Source organism: Gallus gallus, chromosome Z, assembly GCF_016699485.2.
Source record: "Gallus gallus isolate bGalGal1 chromosome Z, bGalGal1.mat.broiler.GRCg7b, whole genome shotgun sequence".
Lineage (NCBI taxonomy): Eukaryota > Metazoa > Chordata > Aves > Galliformes > Phasianidae > Gallus > Gallus gallus.
Genome location: NC_052572.1, coordinates 26836844 through 26849676, shown reverse-complemented (window position 1 = coordinate 26849676; position 12833 = coordinate 26836844). Strand labels below are relative to the sequence as shown.

Here is a 12833-nt window from a genome sequence, read left to right as displayed (position 1 = left end):
AAATCTCAGACTAGTGACCCTCATGGAAACAGAAAATACGTATTTATGAGCAGAATGACAGATAGAATTCAGAAATATTTTTGATTTACTCAGCAAGGTAAGTCTCACCACTTAAGAAAGGATCCACTTCTTGTTTCTTCACAGACTGTAATAATCATTATCTTGAAAATTCTGTCCTGACTTGCTCTAAATTCAGTGGTCCTCATTTCAAGATTGTTCATTTGCAGCAGTATGTTCAAATTACATAGATCATATATAGCTACAACCACATCTGCGGTTCAATTTATTTCTAATTTATAATCTACATTTATATACACATTTTCTAGGTCCACAAAATTGTGGATGTACATTTTCCAGTGACCTGCAGATTTCAATGTTTTATTTATACATTCATTTATTTATGCACTTTGTGTTGGTGGTGGTTTTTTTGTTTGTTTGTTGTTGTTTGGTTTTTTTTAAGTGCATGCATGCTTTGGTACTTAGGAACACACTTTTGGAAGAACTTCTTTAAAAAAAAAAAAAGGAGAGGTTTTAATTGGAACACTTGAAGTTTAGATTAAATCTGATTTTGTGATCACTTCTAACCATACACCCCACACAAAAGGACTGTCCATGCATTTATCACAAATTCACAATCCACTTTCTCATTCACCAAGAAGTAAAACTGCTGTTTCCTCCTCTAGCTTCACAGCTCTTCTCAGAATCTTGGAGTCCATTTACAGGTTCACAGATTTCTGACAGCAAGGGACCACTACGGTTATTGCAGTCTACCTAACACGAATAAAACAGACCTGAAGCCTTCACCTTCTACAATAATTCCCTCCCTTTGGGTTACAGAATTTATCAGAAAGACAGCCACCACTGACTTACATTTCAAGTGACACAAAACCCACCACAAATATTTGGGAAATCCTTGTCCCAGAAGTTAATAATCGTCTTGAAGTAAGAGGCAGATTTTTAATACAGTCTGAATTCATAAAATATGAATTTGCAGGTATCAAAATTGCCTGTACTTTTTTAAGGTATATGAGTCATCCATTACATTCCACTCTAACATCTGGAAATGAGGAAATTGATCAAGCCATCCTTTAATTCCCTCTCACAGGGTATAAAAAAAATGCAGCTCACCATTCTCTAAGCAAAAATACAAGTTTTCCAAGTTTCAAAATCATTCTTTTATGTATTTTCTACTCAAGCCACCATAGCATGGAATCATTAAGGCTGGAAAAGACTTTCCAAGATTATCTAGCCCAACCCTGCTCAAGCAGGGTCAGATGCATCAAACTGCCCAGCAACATGTCCAGAAGTGTTTGGAGATTATCTCCACGAATAGGTATTAGACAATCTCTACAGATAATACCAGTGATGTTCAGCCACCCCTACAGGGAAAAATTGTTTTCTTATATTCCAGTGGAACTTTGTATATTTCTTTTTGTGCATTTTGCCTCCTGTTCTGCCAGTGGGCATCACAGCAAAGAATGTGGCTCTCTCTTTGCTGCTTTTTTTGTTCAGCGTATGAGGCCTCGCTTAGCTTCTCTTCATATGACAAATGCTTCAAACATTTGATACTACCTTAAATATTTCTCAACATCTTTGTTAACTGCAGGTATTAGAATATAATGTCATACAACATACATTAAATTCTGCCAGAGCAACCAGAACTCTTTTCAGCATTGTTGCTTCCTATGACATAACTCTACACTGCGTGCACAAAAGACAGCTATCAGCACTGATTTTGTACTTATTTCCAGATCATTGACAAATAGAAGTGCTCCAAAAGTTATGCCTCCTATTTTATTATGTTGGCCCACGATGCCAGAGGTGGATGTTGATGGTACGGCACAAGAGATAGAATCTTCTCACCAATATTCCATTACATGTCCTTGCCACAGAACAGGTGGCAGCAGAAGGGCAGTCTGACATAATAGCATCTGACATGGGTCTGTGAGAAACAGTGAGTCACCTCTGCTGGTATGGATTTTGATGAGCACAGCATGTACGCCCCTGTTCGTTGCTGGCAAAAATGCACAGCTAATTGGGTTGACTATATGGAAAAACAGTGTTTTGTAGCTGAGAGTTTGCTCTATCAAGTAGTATTATTATGTTCTTGTATCTGCTGTAGTTTCCATGCAAATAAATAAGAGGCATCACTTTCAGAGCCTACATATTTTGAACAGCACTGAACCAAAAACAGTCATACAAAACAAACTAGAAATATCCCCAATAGGACGATCAACTTCTAGTTAGTGAGTTTTACGATCTATCATTTAACAAGGTTAATATGTTTATGCTTGTATTGATTCTATGCAGTGCTATTCCTCTGTTAAATTGCTGTCAGACAGTAACAATCCAAGCACCTCTTATAAGTGTATTAGGCTGTTCAAGTTGTGTCTGTCATTACTACTTCTAGCTTCACCATTACATGGGCTAAGTCTGATTGTGCTACCCACTGTAAAAATACCATTCTGAAGCTGTTTCTATTTTAACAACTGTTTCAAATGGCCTCCATCATAGACAGCCATATGAAATTAAAAGACAGACAAAACTCGTTATTTTAGCTAGAATCAGTGCTAGGCTAACCATGATATGTAACCATTCTGTTTACATGTTTAAACTAATTGCAGAAGTCCAGAGTCACCCATTCTGTAGTGTCCTGAACATTTTCACTTACTTTCCACTGAACTTCTGAAAATAACGATAATCATTACATGTATTCACCTACTTCGATTTCAGGCCTACAAGCAATAAACCATCAATTAAAAAAAAAAAAAAAAAAAAAAAAGACCTAGAACCAATAATGTGTAATTTCTACTTGATTTGCATCTTGTTAAAACTGTATACAACTAACATAAACTCAAGCTACTACTCCAAAATCTCCAAGTGTACGTTATACCATAAATCTTGGTTTCTAATAACATATCAAACATAATTGCAGATTTTGTCCAAATTAGAAGATTCACTATGCATCTCTCCATGTATTTGTAGAAAACTTACATTACTCCCTCTAGTGTGGGTGTTCATGGGGAGAAGGGTCTCTTTTACTTTTTTTAAAGTCTCTTTTACTACATATCCTATTTTCTTAGAGGTTGTAGAAACACAACTCTAATTGCCTGGTATATCAGACTGAAAGTATCCTATGTGTTTAAGGGCTATCAAAAAGTGTGATTTTCTATCATGGAAATATACATTTAGGGGAGAAGATACTAGGTCAGCAGACGTCTTCCTATCACCTGTCAGAGTTTCTACTGCTCCAACTTCATTCATGAAAATACATTCATATAAGAAGAAAAACAGATGGCAAACAGGCAAAGAAAGCTGAAAAGCTCCTCAATGACATAGAGTATTTTAAATACTAGTGTTTCAGAGGTTTGTTTTTTTAAAAAAAAAACTGTTCCTTGGAAAAGGCTACTCAGATGAGAACTCCAGTGTTCTTGACATTGTTCTTGCAACAGTTGCTGACATACAACAAGGAGAGAGCAAGAATCTGCAATCTTTAAGCTGCCACAGATGCTACTAATACTATGATCTGTTGCAGAACAACACAACCCAGAAGACTGATCTCAGCTAGCATAGAAGACAACTTAGTTTTCTGTACTTGAAACATTTACAATTTTTGTTATTGTATATTTGAACCGACTATGGTTGGACCCATTTTTCACCTTCAAACTAAATGTTCTGTTCATTTTAAGGAACAAGTTCACTACAAGCAAAACAATGAATACAAATGCAAAGTCAGGTAAAATTTTGCTCTCAAGTGATTGTGTTTTCATGCTACTGAAGTCGGTGAAAATATTTAATCAATGGAGAATTTGTCCCTGTAGAAGTTATTTTCCAGTTAACTGATACTGAACAATGTAACTGGAAAACAATACTTCATAGTGTTGAAGGTCCAAAATAGAGACTCCAATGATGCATTACCCACTAGGGTCACGCTCACAGTAAACTGCAAAGCCACAAAGTAATCCAGGTAAAATCATTTTGCTGTTTAACCCCTCCAGCATTTTTCTTTCTCTCTGTAATAAATGTGTAAACACAGCAAACAAGTCTCTTAACGTATCAAATGTGTAACAAATCAGAATCTTAACTTCAGGTTGGATTCTTCAGGTGTTACAGTAATACAGTTAACCCTACAATATACCAAGTCTCATCTGATGAACTAATTAATACTGCCAGGTATTACCAGTTAAATCTCCAGCATACCGAGCTGCTTACAAAACACAAGTCCTTTTACGCTACAAGCTAAAGGACACAAAGATAAGCAGCAACATGGTAAAAGGTGTTCCTATGTTCCGACATTAAAAAAATAAATTAAAAAAATTGGCAAGAAGTTTGATCAGCCCTTGATCAAACAACATAGATATTAAAGAAGATTTCCTCAGGTTTGCTTGGATTCTTCTCTCTTACCATTCCTTCGTCAGTGGAATAAAACAGATAATATTCTATTGCATTTCCATTTAGCCACATCTGTTTTACAGGCACAAGCTAACATTTACTTACTCCAATTATTTGCCCTAGCCACAGAGCTGAGCCTTAAGAAAACGTCTTTTTTCTTTTTTCCAATACATGACCAATAAACACTCCAGACAGGGTGTTATTCACCTTGCTCCCTGATATGAGTTAAGTTTTTCCAAGCAAAGATGAATGAAAATAATTACAAAACTATTCCATGGAACTGCTGACTCTCTTCCATGGAACTCTCTGACTGTGGCATAATGTGGCCTCAAATTCATATAGCATGCATAGTATGTATGAACCTTGGCTGTGCTGGTCCATTGGACTCTGAGGTGGGCCCATCCCAGGGTGAGGAGGTCGCATAGTCTTCATGGAGCCACAATGAACGTCTTCAACCATTCCTTTCTCATGCAAGCCATCAATGGACTGTGAAAACAAAATAAGTATTTAAACAGAAACCATGTATAAGTTCACTGTAAAAATCCAAAGGAATTTAACTCAAAACCTAAGTAAATACAAAATACAGAAGTAGAAACTTTTCTTAGCTGACATTCAAATAAACTCATCTGAAGCATTTACCCCTGGAATCAAACATTTTGGAAAGCACAAAGTACCACTGGACTGCTCATTCGTTCCCTTTGTCTCTTTTTTTGACTTTTTTTTCCCCCCCTCCTTAGGATTTGTTTGGCAATGCCAGGGAGGCAAACTGCCCACATACAAGCACATGAACAGCACTGGTCTCATATTACAAAGCGGTGTAACATACACCAACTTGTTAAAGTACAGCCTGTGGCTTGGCTTGAGCTATTTTTAGCCCAAACTTTGCCCTTTCTGTCTCTGCTGTACTGGAATGTCCCAAACACTTTTTCTCTTCGAACACAAAGATATAATTGCTAGAGGTTCCCTAGTTTTGCCTGCAAATAAGAGGTTAAGGCAACCAAGGAATGGGAGACAAGGTCCTACTCAAATACTTGCACTCCCTACAGTTCCTGATACCTTATTCACTCCTCAAGAACTACAGTTACCATGGTACTTGGTATGCAGAACAGGGCCAAATGTCTTCCAAAGACGGTGCAGAGAAGACAGCTTGAGGTCAGAAAAACATGCTGGAGGCATGCAGGGCACTGGAAATTGTTCCTTAATAGAAACTATAAGACTCCAAAGATGTAAACAAGGCAAAAAGCGGTACCAGAAGAAAAAGATGCCTTAAGAAAACTAAAAAGGTCTCCCTGAGAACAAAAATTACACAAGGTCCCTAAACTGAAATGAAATTCTGCTTACTCACTGATAACTTCAGACCATTTGCAAGGCTTGGTACTAGGAAACAAAAGGCTGACATCACTAATCTCTACACAGAAGCATCAAGCTGCTCCACTCTAAAACATATATGCAGGCACACTAAATACTGTTATTGCAAGCCCTATTGTACACAGAGACCTTGCAGTCTGTTTAATATAAATGCACACCTATTAATTGGGAACACTTTTTAAAAAGAGTTAGAAAAACTTATTCCAATTAAAAATATAGGTTGCCAACAAAAAAGTTCCTAGGAAGCTACATTAAGTTAAAGGAAAACATGGATAAATTTCTTCTCTTTGAGAAATTTGTTGCATATGGATTAATTAAACATAGGTTATCCTTTTTATATAGAAAATGGGAAAGAAGATAAAATTCTACATTTTATTTGTAAATCCTTCATAAAATTACTAATTTTCCACCAAAATAATTTTACTAGATTTAAAGTATCTTTAAACAAAAGGTGCTGGTTTTTTTTTTTTTTTTAGGTCAGCATTTTTGAAGCATTTCACCATCATTTTTTCCTTACCAGAAACTAAGAGAAAAGTTACAAAAAAAGGAGAAGCAAAGAGGAGCTTTGTTTCAATACAATGTTTAATCATGCCAATACAAAAACATTTGTGAAAAGAACTTGTATCAGAAAAAAAAAATCTGATACACTATGTTTGAGTACATGAACTTGGGATATGGAACAGAAATGTAGAGATAGACTGACACACAAAAAATAGTTTCACTGTGCTGACCAAGTAAAACTAACACCCTTTTCTGAAGCACAAAATGTTCTTCCTGTCTCTTCTCCCCTTTTTATAAAGGCAACCAACCCTGATGAGAATGCTTAGTTCATATCTTACAGAGCTGAATATTACACAAACAGAAACACTTGTGCAGCCAGAACTATTCCTATTTTGCTACAGTACGTATCTATAACTCAATCTTTAGGACCTCCAAGAGGAGAAACATATTGTGCAGGAAACCAGATCTGATTTCTTTTAACAGAGGACTATGGCTGTGCACACCTGTGGTGTGACAGCAGGGATAAGCATCACTGCATTAATGGACAGCAACAGTGCAGCCTCTATTGATGCTGGAAACTTCGAAGAGACTGAGATGGTACACAACATACATATCCAAGGCATCAAAAACACAAGCAGACAGGAGGAGGTGGACAAACCATTTGGGTGCTAATGAAGAGCAGCAAGGAAGAAGAAAGCAAATACATGCCCACACTTCTCCTTTCAAAAAGAATTTAAGGCAAAACAAACAGGAATGGAAAGATAGGCATGTGACCATAAACAGAAATTCCAGCTGGAGGAATGGTTCTGTGGGAAGAAGAGCTGACCAAAAGCACAAGGTTTTGTAAGAGATCTTTTTTCCAAAAAAAAAAAAATTGAAAACAAAACAAAACCTGTAACAAACCAAAATGTTTCAAGTCAAACAGAGGGGAGAATAAGTTTAACAAAAATTGGGTTTTCTTCACTGTGTTTGCAGAAATTACGCTGTGGAAAAGTCTAAAAGAGAAATTCATTAGAAGCAGATTTAAAAAGGCAGAACTGATGGATCTGTTTTTACTAAAAAAGCTAAAAGAAAGACGAAGGTGGCATAAATTTCTTCCAAGACAAAATTAGTTTCAGTGATGTTAAGTTATGCAATGAGACCTGTGTTTTCAAGGATATATTTAATCTAGAAGTACCACTATGGTACATGGGAGAATATGTAAAACCGAATAGATAAGGACTACACAACTTGAAATATGGTTAGTTTTTCACAACCTCTTTGAAACGCTACATAGTTACAAAGTTAGCTGATGACTTGAACCTATGTAACAGCAGCATCATTACCAAAACCTTGCTTTGCAAGACCAAAACAGTAAATTCCCTGGAAAAGTAAAATCAAGGCAATTGTGTAACTATACTTTCCTCTAATATTTTCCCACCTTCTGATTATTTTCAGCTCATGATAAAATCCAAGGCTGTTACAGTTTACCCATGTCACAGTGCCCCAAAGGATCTCTAAGTATCTCTCCTTGAATCTGTGTTCTCTTGCACCCGAAATGCACACCAGTAAAAACTGGAATTGTAATGACTTTCCTGACAATTTCATTGGTAGTCTAAACATTTCTTGAGCAAGTAACAGGAAAGATAATTAACTTACTGTTTCTATCAAAACTATGTTATTATATAAATCAACTGTAAACTTTCCTGTGGAAGTCTTTTGGGGTTATTATGTGAATATACAGTCTCCATCCTTCAACAGTAACTGCTTTTAAGTAAATAAACTTTAGGAAGCATAACTTACTTAATCAGTTATTTACCTACTTTTGCATACTTTCATTTTTATGCATTAAGGTATGTAAGCTAGTCAAACATCTAACGAAGAATCGATGTACTTTACCACCTTCTTGGTGGATTTTGAAAGTGAGAACCACAATGCCACTGCATATGCACAACGTACACACAATAAGTAATTGCATAAATGGGACAGTTTTTTGCTTACTCTCTCACTTTTACTACACTTTTACTTGTCCTCTTAAAAAAAAAGATTAAAAAAACAAAACAAACAAACAAAAAACCAAAACACCATGTTACATCGTGACATAAAGGCCAAACAGCTTTAAATAAAGCTAAACAGACAGAAAAAAAACTACCTAGTCAAACTGAAAATTACAAGTGGCTGGCCAGATTTTTTTTTTTAACTACATGGAATGTCAATCAAGCAGCATTTGCAAAACAGTCTGGAGGCACATTTTCACACTATTTCTTGAACAGACCCTTCCCAGAACTTCTCTCGTAGTTGTCTCAATGCACTGTTTCTGGAGCTGTACATGAGAACAGGCTATAAAACTGATCTAGACTGAAAAGAAAAAACAAACGAAAAAAAACTTTTCCACCTGCATCAGTTCAACAGATTTATTTTGTAGCTTAGTCTCAGCTTCTCTCTCTCTGTCTCTCTCACACACACACTATCTCTGAAATAAATTTAATGATTATTTCTAATGCTGATATAACATCAGACATCTGAAGAACATCTTGATCTTTTAGGTCCCCTTCAACCCAAACTATTCTGTGAATCTATGAACATACAAGATGAAACAAGATATAGCAGTTGAAGACAATGTATGGAATAATAAACAGCTGAATTACAAAATTCCTGGTGTTTGGTCTTATTTTCTTCCAGTACAGAATTTCTTAATAAAGAAAAAACTGAGAAAATTGAATGTAAACCTCATGATGTATGATGTAAACCTCATCCATCTATGATGTTTGGAGCACTCACCAGACTAATGGCACCTTCGGTAGCCAACAACCTCACAAACAAGGAAATATCAACTGAAAATAGTAAATCTAGCCTAGCTAATTGCTAACTTACTTCAAAATCCACATGCATAACTTATAGTTATTTAAGGTATTGATTTCTCAGAGATTATAACTGCAACAGTTTAGTACAAACAGGGAGTTGGATCATGGCCTTCTTCACATCAGCTGTCATTGTGTTATTAGAAATCTTAATGATACAGTTCTCCATGCACTGACACTGTTATTCTCTACTGAATGGATGTTTTAACTGCTTTAATGACTAAAATTAATCCATATGTGAAAATGACACACAAAGTTGTCTATTCATGAGGAAAATTAAGATATGTTTACATTACTTTATATTATTACTTTTATTTGAATTTCTTTACCGATGTGCTTACATAATATGTAAGTTTACACAGTAAGGTCTCAGTTGCAGGGAGCTGCAGAGGTGGCCTCTAAGCACAGCACAGCAGCTACCCCACACTAGCTGAAAGCCAGTTTCCAGCTGGCTCCAAAAGGGACCCACTGCTGGCCAAAGCTGAGCTGTGAGCCAGTTGCACCTCTGTGATAATGGTTTTGAGAAAGGTTAAAACACTGCACAGTAGTAGTGAGAAAGAGGAATGGGAACATTTGAGAGAAACAGCCCTGCAGATACCAATTTCACTAATCTTCCCCAAATCTAGTCTGTTTTGCCTGCAACAACCATCGCTGAGTGATTTCCCTGCCCTTTTTTCAATCCACTAACTTTCTCATCACTGTATATTCTGCACCTTCCCGCCCTGTCTTGCAGAGGAAGTTAGAGAATGGCTTAGGTGGGCACTGCCAGTCAGACAGAGTCAATCCACAACAGCTTATAAAAGAAACACATAGCATCAACAAAAGTTAGCAAAATGCTTTCAGAATCTTGGCTCTAAAAGCTGCTACTTCATTTTTCTGAAAGTAGAGTATCAGTAAAGTTTAAGTGATCATTAGTTCCAAAAATGTGGTTCACAGCCACATGAAAATGACACTATGTAAGAGATTGTTCTCAAACAGAAAATTCTGCTCCTGCAAAAAAAATTCTCAAAGCAGAAGACATTAAGAATAGTCCAAATACACGTGTAACATTAAGTGTACGGCAACAGCTAATGTACAATTATTCACACATTCTACAATATGGAGTTTAAAATTCATTAATAAGAAGGAGTCTATGTACAAGAATTTCAAAACAAGGTTTTTCATCTACACAAAAGATTAAGCAAATTTGTAGGCACAAGCCATTAAGAGTTATAAGTATTAAGACAAATATCAAAATTAAATCAAATCGTAATTAAATCAAATTAAATCATGCAAAACTAAAGAAGAACCCAGAAAATTTTACAGCAGCATGATGCTCCAAAACAGATAAGGACAAAAAGTAAAGGGTGGTTAGAATCATCTACTGTAAGGTTTTAATACTTATAATTCCAACATTTTCTTTAGTAAGGTCTAGTGTACTGGAAAGCACACAGCTCAAAAATGAGAATTTCCAAACTACCAGGTCTGCAATTCAAGGTAGCTTATTCAGAGCAAAGAAGCTGTATGTAATCTCATGTGTGCATCATCTTTAGCAACAAAGAAAGCACTAACAGTGTTGTTGCAGTTTTGCAGGTGATACGTGACTTTTAGTAACAGTTATGCAGGCCTAAATGCTGTAGAAGTTGGGTTTCTATTCAATGGGGAGAACTTTTAAGAACAAAAGGTTCACTTGTAATAAATTATTACCTTATGCATTTGGTGCATGCCTTCCTGTGGATAATCAGTAGGCCCCATTGCTGGCATCTGATGAGGGACACTGGGTGGACCAGGACTTGGCCCCATCATGCTGTGAACTGAGCCAGGAGATGGCCCTGGTCCTGGACTAGGTCCTAGAATCGGTCCAGGTGAAGGTCCTGGTCCGGGGGAAGGACCAGGATGAGGCATGGCGCCAGGGTCTGTGGGCGTGGACATCTATTTTCTGTCTCCTTTTCAGCGAGCAGAACAGCTCTAATAACAAAAAAAACAAAACAAAGACATTTTCTATATGACATCAGGGTGCTCAAGAGAATGTAATAAAGAAAATCTACTGGCAATCATCACACACACACATGCAAGCTGTCACCGGCACAGAATGCTTAAGTGATTCTTAATATGGAACACTGGTCTGATCACCCTTCAAAAAGCCCACCAGAAGGAGAAAGTTCCTGACAGTTCAGTCAATTTCTGGATGCTTACATATTAGTATAAGAACAAAGCCGCTACCAGGCTATGTGAAATATCTACTAGAGAAAATTGTAGTTCAACAGACTTGCTGGCATCAAATTACACAACACGCAGTCATGTACACTACTACTGAATACAGAGTAGAACCGTGCAACTCTGTGATATATGTGTGTTCAGAAATCCACACTCCACACATGTGATGGCAATTCTTATAAAATTCATGGGGATACAGCAGAACAAGTGTTAGAAGTATTATTAACGTTATCTTCTGACTTTTTTAGTTAGATATTGAAGACTTTTCTGGTTGGCTCTATATGCCATCTCAGTATCGAATGAAACACACAACAGAAAAGACAATTACTTTCACGTGAATACAGTTCGAACTCACTTGAGGGGTTCTGCTGATGTCACAAGCCAGGAGAACGGAGCTCAAGTGGCTTATAAAACAGTAAGGGCTCAGAGAACAAATGGTAGGCTTTTACAAGCTGGAAAAACAACTACTACTATTTTCTATTTCTGTGTTCTTAAGAGAACAAATTGATGCAGGGTACAGGCTTGAAATATCCTTCACCTTTCTGAGAACTTTTATCAACAGCTAGTATTGAGAACTTTTAGTCTACTACTGTCAGAGTTTTGTAATGCAGTGACATAACTGCCATATTTTTACAAAACTGATAGTCGGTTGATGCCAACAAGACCAGTCATATTTCTTGGTATTCCCCTCTCCCAGAAGCCTCATTTTCTTGTGTTTGAGCACAGAGCGATCTCAGTATCTGAGTAACTAAGACAGCAGAAAAGAAGCACTGCATAAGAAAACAAATTACAATTTTTTATGTTACCAAACTGACTTTCTAAAAGGACAGATGGATCTCAACATCAGTACAAAGAAGCAAGCAGTACCACCACTTTCAGCAGCAGCTGAAGATTACACAGGCTTAGCTTGCTCTCTCAATTCATTCTGGACACACTTTTTACAACATTACCAGTTCACATTTACCTGTCTCAGAGCAATAAATCCAGTACGGTGAAAAATGAGCCTTTACAAAAAGCATTTTAATTTGCAATATTTCCATAGTACATTATGGGGCTCCCTGACCCATATTCTCTCCTTATAGGAGTTGTTACAGAAGATTGTTCTACACCCACATCAGGGTTTATACACAAGCCATGGTTAGCAGTAATTACTTTCTAACAGGAATAAGCGGCGCAACCCTGTTAGGGCATTGCTTACATAAACCCACGTAACACTGCAAACACCCTGCCTCACAGAAGTCAAATTAAGAAACAGACACTGGAGACAAGCAAAGTACCCTCCTGAGATTCCTACCAAAGCAGAAAAGAGGCCTATTTGCATGACACATCAGAAAGAAAAGTAGATTCGTGCTTAACTGTGGCAATTAGGGAATTCAATGTTTACAGAACTCATCTTTTTTTTTTTTTTTTTTTCCTTTTACCAGCAAAAATCTTTATTTACTGGGTCCAGTAGAGAAGATAAAATGCTATCACATCAAGACTACTTTCAATTATTTACCCCTAGGTACCTGCACGCTCTGTCAGTATCAAAACAGC

The 12833-nt window shown here is 36.8% G+C and overlaps 1 protein-coding gene across 15 annotated transcripts in view; it reads right to left on the bottom strand.

Moving 5' to 3' along the window:
- SMARCA2 (SWI/SNF related, matrix associated, actin dependent regulator of chromatin, subfamily a, member 2) overlaps positions 1 to 12833 on the bottom strand; it is a 110659-nt gene that overhangs the window by 88868 nt on the left and 8958 nt on the right. For 14 of the 15 annotated variants that reach the window (XM_046905259.1, XM_046905256.1, XM_046905253.1 and 11 more), the window contains 2 exons: positions 10788 to 11048; positions 4755 to 4878 (listed from right to left, as the gene is read on the bottom strand). In XM_046905259.1, coding sequence (XP_046761215.1) covers positions 4755 to 4878; positions 10788 to 11012 — 349 coding nt within the window. In that variant the 5' untranslated portion in view covers positions 11013 to 11048. Of the gene's footprint in view, positions 1 to 4754; positions 4879 to 5031; positions 11049 to 12833 lie in introns of those variants that run through there. The other variant, XM_040655439.2, reaches the window with a different exon arrangement.